Source organism: Photinus pyralis, unplaced genomic scaffold (assembly GCF_008802855.1).
Source record: "Photinus pyralis isolate 1611_PpyrPB1 unplaced genomic scaffold, Ppyr1.3 Ppyr1.4_LG5, whole genome shotgun sequence".
Lineage (NCBI taxonomy): Eukaryota > Metazoa > Arthropoda > Insecta > Coleoptera > Lampyridae > Photinus > Photinus pyralis.
This window is the reverse complement of record NW_022170596.1, coordinates 26,979,020-26,991,552: the sequence shown is the minus strand read 5'-3', so window position 1 is coordinate 26,991,552 and position 12,533 is coordinate 26,979,020. Positions and strand designations below refer to the sequence as shown.

The following is a 12,533-nucleotide window of genomic DNA, read 5'->3' as shown; positions in this document are numbered from 1 at the left end:
ATCTTATGTCCTAATAATCATCATACTATAAGCAGTTTTGGATTGTACGGGATAATGTTTATAAGAATAAGTCTTTTCCCAGTCAACCTAATTGATAGGCAAGATCCATTATACAAACTGTTCGTCCCCTATTCTAGGATACATACTTACCTATTAAAAATATACCTACTTACCTATGATATTGCTCAATTTTAAATTGCAGAAGGTCTCGGGCAGTAGCTACCTAATCTTATGGAATCCAAACCGATGTGAAGAATTCATACAGAGCAACGTGTTTGGAGAAAGCTTCTATTCGTTTGCTGATCAACCCGAACACTGTCGGGAAAGTACCAAAACCATTTAGGTAGGATAATGAAACATTGCGTACACGTTTATTGAATAATCTTATTGTTGCAGATATGAGCACCGTTTCACCACATCGAATTCGATTACCTACGATCCAGCCATCAACGAGGAACACATTATCTTATAGTTGCAATTTAGTAGTCAATCTAACTAGATGTCTTGATGCGCTTCACTATAGTAACCTCTGATAAGTTCATTCGCTTGCAATTTTTATTTGTGCAGCTGTTTGGGGGTCATAGGAAACAAAACAAAATTGGTGACAAAAGATCAAGGTATTTATTTTGTCAACGCATCATGGTTACAATAAGAACTTCTTTATAAATTAATAATAAATAAATAATAAATTTATTGCCTAATAGCAAAAGCCTATAGGACAACTTAACAATATATATAATAATAACAGTAAGTAGGTAATATATAATTTTTCTTTAGAATAAGTACAATAAACAATTTCGCGTGTGCACTTTGATGATTACGCTACACAGCCTCTGTCTAAGAACTAATTGTGAAACAAAATCCATAACAAAACTAGAGAAAATCCGTCTGAAAGTCAGCGTGAAAAATATTCAAAAAATTCAAAATACCTTTCTTAAATTTTTTTAAAATGTTTGAAAAATAAAAAAAGATTAAAAACATTTTTTTTGAAATTTTGAATCTTTTTAATTCTTGTACGCGTGCGAATTAACTGATTGAACTTGAAACTAACTGTTGTATGGTTTCCAGATTTTATGGCCATGGTTTCTGTACTGCACCTGTCTTCGATAGAGAAGAGGCCCTAGAACAAGAAAAATTTATTGTAATATGCCACTTTATAAATTGTGATTTAAGATCTTTGTTAATAAATTAACTCACTGTCAGAGCTGTATTTATTTCGGCGTAACACAGGACCATAACAGAATTTCCAATGTGGGGGTGGCAAGCCTCCATCTCCAGAAAATCGTTGACAATCACAGTGACTTAGGTATCTAAAAAAATTCATGAGACACAATAGAGATGGAAGTATTTGACGTACTCCTGCATTTCGTTCCAGAGTGGTATAGGCTAGCTCCATTTTCAATAGGGGGGGGGGGATCACACATGAAAATCTGATAACCTTTTTTAACAACTGGAAGGTGGCAGGTGTGGTGATCAATCAACGGCCAAACTCCTCTATCTCCAGAAAATCGTTGACAGGAAGTGAATTACCTAAAAAAAAATTCATCAGGAGCAACAAAGGTAGAAGTCTTTGACGTACCCCCGTATTCAGTTCCATGGGGATCACACAGAAGTGAATTGACTCTAAATGATCCATCAGAAGTACCCATGTATTATGTTCAAAGCTTTGTTCGCAGGTCCTAGCGTGGATATTTACAAATGTATAGTAGGTTGGGTTAGTAGAGAGTCCTTAGCTGAAACCCTGCCCACTCAAAAATAAAACAAGTGATTAATTGGAATAGAGAATGAACATATACATGACCCAACTGTGGTACGAAGGGTCCCTGGTTCGAGCACGGATATTTGTAAATGTACAGTGGGTTGCTTTGGTAGAGTAGTCTTGGCTGAAGCCCCGCCCACTTAAAAATAAAGACCAAAAATAACCATTGATATAGCTGCACAATTCAAAAATAAAAAATTTATTTTAAGTAAATGCACAAAACACTCTTAAGCTAAATGGGAGAGGTCATCTATAGCCACTTCTTGCTTGATCTTTTGACTCTGCGGTACAAAGTTTGTTAAAAGAGAGAGCTCATCCATTGAGACCTCTTGCTTGACTTTTTGATTCTGCTGTATAAAATTCGGTTTGGGAACCACGGCGAACTGCGGCTGGCTTTGCATCGGACTGATCCCGGGACTTACAATTTGCCCCCCCTGCAAGCTACTCGACACTTGCGTATTTTGACTTATAACGGTGGAATTGGTCGACCCCGAGTTCGGCATGCACACCACCACCAGTTTCTGAGGCGCGCCGACCACCTTCGGCTGGGGATTCGGCGAGTTCATGATTTTCACGACGGTGTTTTGCTGCGGTTGCGCGGTCGGCTGCGCCGCTCCTTGCGAGCGTTGCGTTACGAACACAAACTTCTGGTTGCCGGTGGTCGGCGTGCCGCGGTTCGGTTGGTTCATTACGATCGTGCGACCGGGAGTTACGGTGTTCTGCACGATTCCCATCGGGGCGGTTATGTTTCGCGAGATGGTGGCGCTTACTGGCGCTATTGAGGTGTTTGTGGGCGTGACCGGTTGGGGTGGCTGCGTTCTCGCCTTCATTACCGCCGATTGGAGGGTGGGCCCCAGGTAGCCGTAGTCCGCCTTGTACTCCTCGAAGTAGTCGGGTGGGGCGCGCAAATTTTTGATAATCGGGGCAAGCACCTTCACCAAAAGCGCTTTAATGTGCCCGGAAGCGACCTTGTCCAGATTCGACATGAGCGATCCTTCGAGGTGTACTTCGATTCGCGCACCGATAGTCTTAATGTGCGGTAGAATGAACGTTTTAATTACTTCGGTCCCCAACTCGGACAGCCCGTGCAAAGCGCCATACAGCGACGATAACGGCAACTTATCCCCTTGCTGCACTGAATTTGTAAAAATACGCGTCACTCTCGTTTGGATGTTGTTGGTACTTGTGTTGAAGTTTTTGCAAATTTGTGCGTTAAGGCGCGAGGCGAAATCGCGCAAGGCCCAGTGATTGTCAAATTCGGGCCTTGTACAGAGCTGCTTAGACACAATGCATGTTATGACGGACGGAATCAGCTCATGAAGCTAAAATCAAAGGGTGTCAGTAAGGTCCATTACACGACACGAGCGACATACGTATTTCTCCAAATACAACGACTGATTGTCCAGAAGGGCTTTAACCATTCTCATAAGATAAATTAATAACGCCAGATTGTTCTGCACGACGTTGACACGTACTCCCTCGATTATAAATGTACACATTCTGGGTAGCATTTCGTACAGTCCCGGATCTAATGCTAAACTCTGTAACGCTTCCTGTCGAGAAAAAAATAAAAAATAATAATAATATCTGTTTATTGAAAAAAACAGTGAACAGAAAAGCAGGTACAGTAAAAAAAAAGACAGAAGAAATGTTCACAGTTAAGTTCAAAAGGGCGAAGTTCAGAGTGGTAGTTGAAAACTTCTACCATCTGTTCTTCCATTTAACCCTTAACACAGCTTTTCGTAGATTCAGGAACTATTTACTATTGTGAATAACAAACAAAAAATCAACACATCGGACTGTCAAGCAGGTACCAAAGAAACGCTGGTGGAGCACTAACCATCCACATCTCACTTTTTTGGGACACCCTCTAACTTTTTATATAGATCGATAGCGTCTATGGTCAATTAAATACTTCATTGCATTTAATTTCATAAATGGTTAAACATTCTCAATATACCACAAAGAGTTGACTCAAATTTTGTGATAAAGTTACTGGCGCAATCTTAATCCGTGTGACCGCCAGAGGGCGTATCCAAAAAACATTATGTTAAAGTCACTAGATATAGAAAGTACCGCAATCATCCACCATTTTTGGGCAAATTTGCTGCCAACTTAAAAAAATTAAAAAATAAAATCTGAATAGCTGTAATTTTTTATTACCTAACTTCATAGTACTGTCATGTTTTATAAAAATATGTACAGATATCTCCAAACAGGTGGAACAATCCCTAACATTAAAGTTACTAGAATCTGGTAACATCCGCCATTTTTGGGCAAAAATCATGCGTTCTCTCTCTAACACACGAGCCCATGGATTGCGGTACTTTCTTTATAGTGACTTTACATTATGTAAAGTCACTAGATATAGAAAGTACCGCAATCATCCGCCATTTTTGGGCAAATTTGCTGCCAACTTAAAAAAATTGACAAATAAAATCTGAATAGCTGTAATTTTTTATAACCTAACTAAGTATAACATAGTACTGTCATGTTTTATAAAAATATATACAGATATCTCCAAACAGGTGGAACAATCCCTAACATTAAAGTTACTAGAATCTGGTAACATCCGCCATTTTTGGGCAAAAATCATGCGTTCTCTCTCTAACACACGAGTCCAATGGATTGCGGTACTTTCTATATTTAGTGACTTTAAAATTATGGAATTTTTTGTTTATGGGATTGTCTCTCAAAGCAGTCTTTGATGTAAAATTTGTTTAATACTGCAAAATGTTTAAATTGTATTTAAGCTGGACAAGAGGAAGTGAATTGTGGAGATGTAAAATTTTACTTTGGTAGAGATAAAAGAATAGAGTGGGACAGAAAAAATAGTTAAATCTTTCTTCTTTTTTAAATGTTATCGAATCCTATACCTACAATAACACTAGAGGCGCTGGTGTAATTTCCAAATGGCGAGTTATAGGTGGGAGTGGTTTGTAAGCATATGGTTGTACTAATTTAAATTTGAACGTGAATTAAACTTACCATGCCGTTTTTGAGACTTGAAAATATAACTCCCTAATCCTATCTTAAAAGGTCTTTTTCTTAGGAACTTGAGGCTGTCTTGAAGTAGCTTGAACATGTAATTAACTTAAATGATCTAATTTTGAATAAAGATCATAATGTGGCATATTACACTGATCACGAATCAAACTATTAAGTTGTAGCGTAATTACACTGATAGCAGCTGATGTTATTCAAAGTGGAGTGTGTCAAGGAATGACGTATATATCTCCTATTTGTTGTTGTGTAATTGCAGTGTTCACAATTAAAGACTTTGGAAATGTCTCGGGAAATGTTATGCATTGGACGATTTGTTAAATTAGTTGGTTGCATAATTACACTGGTCACATTTAAAATTTTTGACAGTACTGTGACTTTTTAAACTATCCTTGCCTCTTTACAGTGTAATTACATTCAATTTTGCAAGTGCATTTTCTTTTACAGCCCTAAAAACTACAATACAACTGTATTAATTGCAATGTGCTGCCACCAGAGGTCACTACTGTTCATCTGAATCGCGAACGAAGCCGCCATCTTGAATTTCTCAAAATGTTCCCGACACATGGGGAATCAAATGCAACACTTACGACGTATCGATGATTGTGATGACGATCGAACAATTAAATTATTATTATTAACAAAAAAACCCTTCAAAATACCTTAGCTGCCCTGAATCACAAAGTGACTAATCTGAGAAACGCCCCCTAGGGGTCACACAGCTTCTCTATTTATGTCAGCAAAATTTGAATGCAGAAGCGTTTTACTTTGGTCCACCCTGTACATATTTCAACAACCCAGTCACCACCACCAGACACTTACAATTCGGCGCGTTTCATCCGACCCGACACACGCCTCCGTAATTTCCTTATAATAAAGCTGCTGCTCGACAGACAACTCGTGCGTGGCCAACTGCTTTATCTGCACCGTTTCGACGTTGCGCAACTTCTGCTTGCCGGTGCTAGGCTTGCCCGACGACTCCTTGTTGGGTTTATTCATTTTGTTGACGGGATCGACGGACTCGAGCTGTAAAAACGTTACGATAATGACACGTTTCGGTATATTGCACGGAAACCTTTTGAATTTCCTTATCCTGAGGAGGGGGATTCTCGGGAATCGCCGGCTGTATACCGTCGATGCACAGCCAGTGCGATCTCAGCGTGATGTCGAGCGGCGCTTTGACGTTTGTGTTTGTGACGAAATCGTGCAAGTCGACCTCCTTCTCCTCGATGAAGTGTAACTCGCGACCGCCGCCCGACGCAAACCTGAACGGTAACGAGTCGACAGAGTGGAACCCATATTGAGGCTACAAATGCAATGTTAGGAACCACAAGCTCAAAGTAGGTCTTTTACCTCAATGTTTCTCGAACGAAGTGTGGCGTCAATGTCGTGATACATTAGCTTATTTCGACGAGCGTGGTGCATAAACTTGGCGGAGTCCTGAATGAAATGCTTCAAACGAAACGAGATATCATCCGCCAGCTCCTTTGCGGCATCGTCGGGCAGATTTGCTATGCCTATACTCTCGGCAATCACTTTCATAGATTCGATGGAAAATGAAGTGCCATAAAGGTCGTTCTCGGAAGCTTTTGCCATTGTATACCAGCCCTAAGAAATACTGAAACTATGTACTTATATATCTATTAGTAGCAAGTGTAATTATGTGATTATTTAAAATTATATTATTATTGTTTTGTTGTCATTTTCCATGTATTGACATTTTCAGGAGTACCAATTTCTAATTTGGTGACATAATACATTTGAACTACGTGACATAATACATTTGAACTACCTACGGTTCATTGTCACTAAAATTTAAATTTTAAAAATTCGGCGCGTTTGGAGATGATGAATATATTTTTTGTTTAATACACATTCATTCTTCAAGCTAAAATTGTGAAACCATTTTATGAATTTATAATAATAGTATATTATATACCGCGGGACTGAAGTAGTACTTTTAATCCCGAAGGTAAAAATTTACCTGAGGGATTAAGACCACTACTTCAGTCGCAAGGTACATACGATATTTTTCGTACTTCCGAAACTGAAACACTTAATATGTATGGAGTTAGAGAACGCGTTCTTTCAAAAAATCGCTGCCCAACAAGTTACCATAGGAACTGTCATTGCTAGTGTCATAATTTTGGTGGTGTATTTGATATTGATAAAAAGCAACCAAAGTAGGTAAAGAATTGATACCACCGAAATCCAAAAACTATATGAACAGCAGTACGATGCGTTTAAGAAGTAGTGCCGCATACAAAAAGTGGAACAACCTACTGAAATTGCCTTGTTAGTAATTTCATCCTTCCGGGATTTTCGTCCAAATTTAATCCCGGCGGGACAAAAAGTGACACTTCAGTCCTTGTCATAATGGAGTGAAGTTGTCACTTTAGTCTCGGAAGTACGAAAATACTTTCATCAACTGTTACCTAATAAATATACAATGCTTTTACTTGCCCAACAAAAATTTACTCCACAATGTTTTACATATTATTAGATACATATCCATTTTTGTTGTTAACTTTTTACAAGAAGCTTTTCTTACCCCACATTTTTCTTGCGCTTTCTATGGTGGGAGAGGAAATATTTTGTTGCACTTGTGACCAACCTCTTTTAAGGTACCTTTACACTATAATATATCTCACATGATTTTTTATATGATATGTTAGGTATATGATATTTAATACCAACATATTTTCTGTAAGAGCTTTAATACAAGAAGTTACGAAACCTATATAACTTCTCTAAATTAAAATGTTCCATTCCAAGATTGGGCTACTAGTTCAAAAGTTACAGCCCTTTGAATTTTCTTTCGAAATTGGTTTAGTCTATAACTTTTGATTGAGAAGTCTGATCGAAAAAGTACGAATTGTTTTGGATTCTACGCACCAAAATTAATAAGAAAAAGTGTTTTCCCGAGAAATTTTTGTGCAGTCGATTTTTGGAAAAAAGGAAGGTTATACACTGCCTTTTCTGCCCCGAAAAAAACATTGTCTCAGATCGGCCCGGAAAAAAATTTTTCTTATAGAACGTGGCCTGTAGAATCCATAATTTCAAACAGTTCCAAGATTAGGCTACTAGTTCAAAAGTTACAGCCCTTTGAATTTTCTTTCGAAATTGGTTTCTAGTCTATAACTTTTGATTGAGGAGTCTGATCGAAAAAGTACGAATTGTTTTGGATTCTACGCACCAAAATTAATAAGAAAAAGTGTTTTCCCGAGAAATTTTGGTGCAGTCGATTTTTGGAAAAAAGGAATGTTATAAGAAAAAGCCTATTTAGCTTACCACATCAGGACTAGTAAATTGTCTAATCTATGGAAGGAACTTATAAACGGTTGGATATATACTCAAAATCGCGCAATGTAGAAATTCCTTTTCATCTGAACCATAAGCGAATAATTTAAATGAAGCGTTTATTTACAAGCATAATTATTCTATAAACAATGACTTAGTACACTTTTACACAAATAACGTTATGTGTGAGTTTCGTGACACGTTACAATTTTAACAAGTTTCAAACATTGACGTCATGAATATACTTTATAATATTAAGTCAAAAGCCGTTGGCGAAGATGGCATAAGTCTTGATATGCTACTGTTATGTTGTCCGCTTATCATTACTTACATCACGTACATCATTAACGTATGTCTTAGATCTAACACGGTACCTGATATTTGGAAAGTGGCTAATGTGGTTCCTATTCCAAAAAATAACAACCCTCAAAATATAAATGACTTGAGCCCCATCAACATACTCCCCGTATTGTCGAAGGTGTTGGAAATTCTGAGATCTTTTTCCTTCACCGCGCTATCATAGGGTACCGGCCGTCAGGAATTAATGGATATGAATTGAACATCTAGTGAGGGTACTGTTCGTCACCCACTCCCAACTGATAGACGTGGAGTACAATCAATCTGGAGTTCTCTATTACAAGTTTTCACCCAAAAAATCTTCTTGGAAAACATTCCAGATTCTCTTACTAAGGAGAGGCTACTAGCCTACACCCAACCCAAAGCTAATTCATCGTGGCTTTCAGCGCTAACACAATTGTAGTTATCTGTGGCTCTAGCTTCTCCACATCTGAAACTCCAATTTGGATGAGAAGACAATTTAATTATAATAGGAGACTCGGAATGCGGTAGTGGGAGAAGAGAAAGGGCATTGTGGTTGGGCCTTTTGGATTTGGTGAAAGGAATGAAAGAGATTTTGCACGCAGCACCAATTAATAGTATATGCAACACAATCAGGTCATCACTGAAAATGTGAAAGCTGAAGATCAGAAACCACCTTAATTCCGGTCACCGACAACAATCAATCCCAAGCAAAAGTTGACAGCTGCAAGGTGTAATAATTGAATCCTAGAATTAAAAAAATTAATCCTCCTATTAATCATATTTCTTTAAATGGAAAACAATTCAATTTTATCATTAACAATTGAGCATCTCGCTTTGGACACTGTGCCAATCAGGAAAATGTGCACTATTTTATTTTATTTACAATGTTGTACATTCATTAATTATAATAAATTACTTAAACTTAGAAGACTTTATGGCAGAAACTTGACTTTGGAATAATTTTACAAATTACTATTTCGGTGACAAAATCCCACATCCGCGATTGCTTGGAATGTAGCAAAAATATAATTTTAACGTAAATTAATCAGTCATTTTATGGCTATTGTATTATAAATTAATATGGCAATTGTGATTATGTAATTATTTACATTTCTATGTACAAAAAAAAATGGCAGTGCTGTTCATAATACTTTTTTAAGTTTATGAGGTCATCGGACAAGAGTCTAGCAAAACGTTTGTAACTTGTTCCATGTTTAACCAGTCGACTGTTTTCTTTCCTATCTTCATGTTTCGTATGCAACCCTTGAAGTTCTCCTTCATCTTTAGCGTTCCAACAGGTGCGTAATCTGTAAGTTGTTAACAGGTAATTGAAAATAAATGTACCTCTGGAATTTTACCAGGTATTCCACCTATGTAAAGTGGCGCTTCCAGTTCGTCCATCAGCGTTTCATCATCGGGTTGCACCCAACTCTTTCGTATTCCGTCAACGTTGATAGTTATCTCCGAACTCGTGTAGACGGCGGTGATATTATGCCATTGATTATTGCACAGTGCGAAATCGGACAGGTTATTTGTCACGTTCGTGATGGTGCCGTAACCATTGTCCGTCGTCATTACAATTGCCCCGCTCTGTAACTCGATCGAGAGCGCCGGACTGTTGCGCGGATTCGACACGCTTATGATAATTCCGTTTTGTTCGGCCGTCCGGAACTCTAAACTGAGTTCCAAAACCGCATTGATGTGGAAGTATTTGTCTGGAAGAGAAAGTGAGAAATCCTATGGAATAGGTAGACACTTACTGTATATCGCAAAGGCGTCCCCGCCGAAGTAAGAGCCTTGCTCTATGTTGGGAAAACATTGACCTATGTTGTGATGGACGGTGCTTTTGTCTTTGATTAAACCGTGAGGAATTTTGTTTATCGTAAGGCCTCTTATACATCCTCGGAATGGGTGATAGTTCGATTTCTGTAAAATAAAGATTCATTCATGCTTCATGTGCGTTTTCGAGGCATCCTCGAACCAATTACTTTAAAAAAATAGTATAAATGTAGCACCCTTAAGCTTCTAGTGAGGTGACACATTTAGTGCAGAAGCTTAAGAAACTGGTTGTAATGAAGCACCTATTTTCCGTTGAAGTTTCATACCCGAAGTTATGACCACACCGTACATTTGTGGGGTCGACCAGCTATGCTGAACACCTAGTATCTAGAAGCGTTTTAAATTGGGCGCTTCGTTACGAAGTGTCGTAGCGGAAGTATTTCTAGGGATACCGATATCGTAAATAACGCTGCAATAATTATTTCGCAGTTTGCAACCGTTTCCGTCAAGATATTTCAATTGTTTTTGTTGCGTCCGAAAGCTCTAGTCATTTAGTAGAGGGCAAATTAATATTTTAGAATTTCAGCTACGTTATGGTAAATTTAGAAATTTCCATTCGGCCAATTAAGTAAGTGAAATTGACAGTAGTGTTGCAGTAAAAGTCATATCGAGTATCAAAAGAAGCGCTCTTAATAGATTCGAGTTTTGGGACCAATTGCAGATTTTTAGGACGTCAGCAGGCAGCACAATTAATTAAAGCTATAGCTTTTGCTTCTTCTTGCACATTAATTTCTACCGCTCCATTTAATTGCAAGGTAAGCGTTTTGTTACTTTCCGTTTCACTAATTATATGGAAGGAAGAAGGGAGGGGGGGTACTACCTCGCTTTCATGCATTTGCTTTCCCGTAGATACCGCTATTGAATCCGATTATTGACTGTTCCTATGCGCTTTTATTTTGTTTTAGCATTCACCCGTAGCCGACCCACACTTGCCCTTTAGAAGTCCAGGAGCTGCTGTTTACTCCCCTCGAGGCTTTCTAGACCGAAAAGCCAAACGCTGCTACCGCCGACCTTGACCAGGAGTAAGGCCGTACGCTTGTTCCGCCGACACAACACCAAGGATGCTTTTTTGACTGTGGAAATGAATCGTTGTTTCCTCAAAGTCAAAAACCGCTATTGGCTGCACATTGTCGTCCGTCCGTCTGTTCGTACACCTTCTACACGACTGAACCGATTTGAGCCATATGGGGCTGATTTGAAAGGACTTGTTAAAAGGATTCTGTGCATACCGATATTTTTTGGTTTTGCGCATGCGCAGTGTCAAAAATTTGGTTTAACGCATGTGCAATTTTAACATTTTTATTTATGAATATATTTAAATGAAACTTTATATGTAAACACTACGAATATATGCTCTCGTCATTTATGTTTGCATAATGACTTTTTAACTTGTTTTTTTCTTGGTGGATGTTGAAACGTAGCGGCTTATTGTCTTGTGTATATTTGTCACTTTTTCCGGTATTGAAGCTTTTTGAAAAGACAGTCAGTCTTGTTTAATTGTAAAGTTTTGTGGAGGAAAGTTAAAGAGTGTTAAAAGTCGTTTTGATAAAAGTGAATGTTCATGTTGGATTAAAGAAAGGGGAGGTATACGAAAGAGTTAATCGGAGTGTTGTTTATTCCTTATGTGGTGTCAGTGTCAGTTGGATTTCTTGTTGTGAAATGACACCGCAAATCAGAAAATTGACAATGGAACGCCTTGGGTAATACAATTAGACCTCTTGTATTACCAGGTGAGTTGAGTTACTTGTTGAAAATTAATTTCGAAAAATGATTGACGCAACTTGATTCAGGAACTGTGCTTCCAGGCTTCCTTTGATTAGTTGAACCTTGAGTTATTCACGGTAGGTAATAAATTACTCATGTTCTGCAGTATGTAATAAATGTTAAAAATGTACCTTTGTAACAATTGATTTAACAGCAAACAAAAGCTTGAATTAATTGTCTTTAACCTTTTTACCGGTAGGTAGCCATAGTGTTCATAATGTTGTTCGCACTTCCTATAAACAACTTAGGTGCACGAACTTGATTGATGAACTAGTTTCTTAATCGTAACGAGCCACTATAAAGTGCAGTTTACATTATGTGATTTTGCTTACGGTTTCCCGTATGATTTTCCGTACGATTATTCATTCGTTAGGGTTTGTTTTGGTGGTTTTCTGTTTACGTTATACGATTTGCTACCAACAATTACGAATAAGTATGATGGGACCCGAAAACATGGCAACTCGCAAGAGAAATCGTAAGCAACATCATATAACGTAAATTGAACTTGAATATTCTGTAATTTGGACCCATTTACCCATTACTCATT

At 38.1% G+C, this 12,533-nt stretch overlaps 2 protein-coding genes across 2 annotated transcripts; both read right to left on the bottom strand.

Moving 5' to 3' along the window:
• Window positions 1–1,938: 1,938 nt before the first annotated feature.
• On the bottom strand, window positions 1,939–6,475 carry LOC116172795 (transcription initiation factor TFIID subunit 6-like). Its single transcript, XM_031490063.1, has 5 exons — window positions 6,116–6,475; window positions 5,838–6,068; window positions 5,585–5,788; window positions 3,133–3,312; window positions 1,939–3,081 (listed from the first exon to the last, which is right to left on the bottom strand). Exons 1-5 carry the CDS (start codon window positions 6,356–6,358, stop codon window positions 1,987–1,989), a joined length of 1,953 nt encoding a protein of 650 aa, XP_031345923.1. The 5' UTR covers window positions 6,359–6,475; the 3' UTR covers window positions 1,939–1,986.
• A 2,764-nt stretch (window positions 6,476–9,239) lies between these two features.
• LOC116170648 (laminin subunit alpha-1-like) lies at window positions 9,240–10,318 on the bottom strand (the record flags this gene model as incomplete). The annotated part of the gene is made up of 3 exons (XM_031487153.1): window positions 9,240–9,690; window positions 9,742–10,098; window positions 10,144–10,318. Coding segments are annotated over 3 exons (678 nt in total), but the record flags the coding sequence as incomplete, so codon positions are not given.
• Between the last annotated feature and the right edge of the window lie 2,215 nt (window positions 10,319–12,533).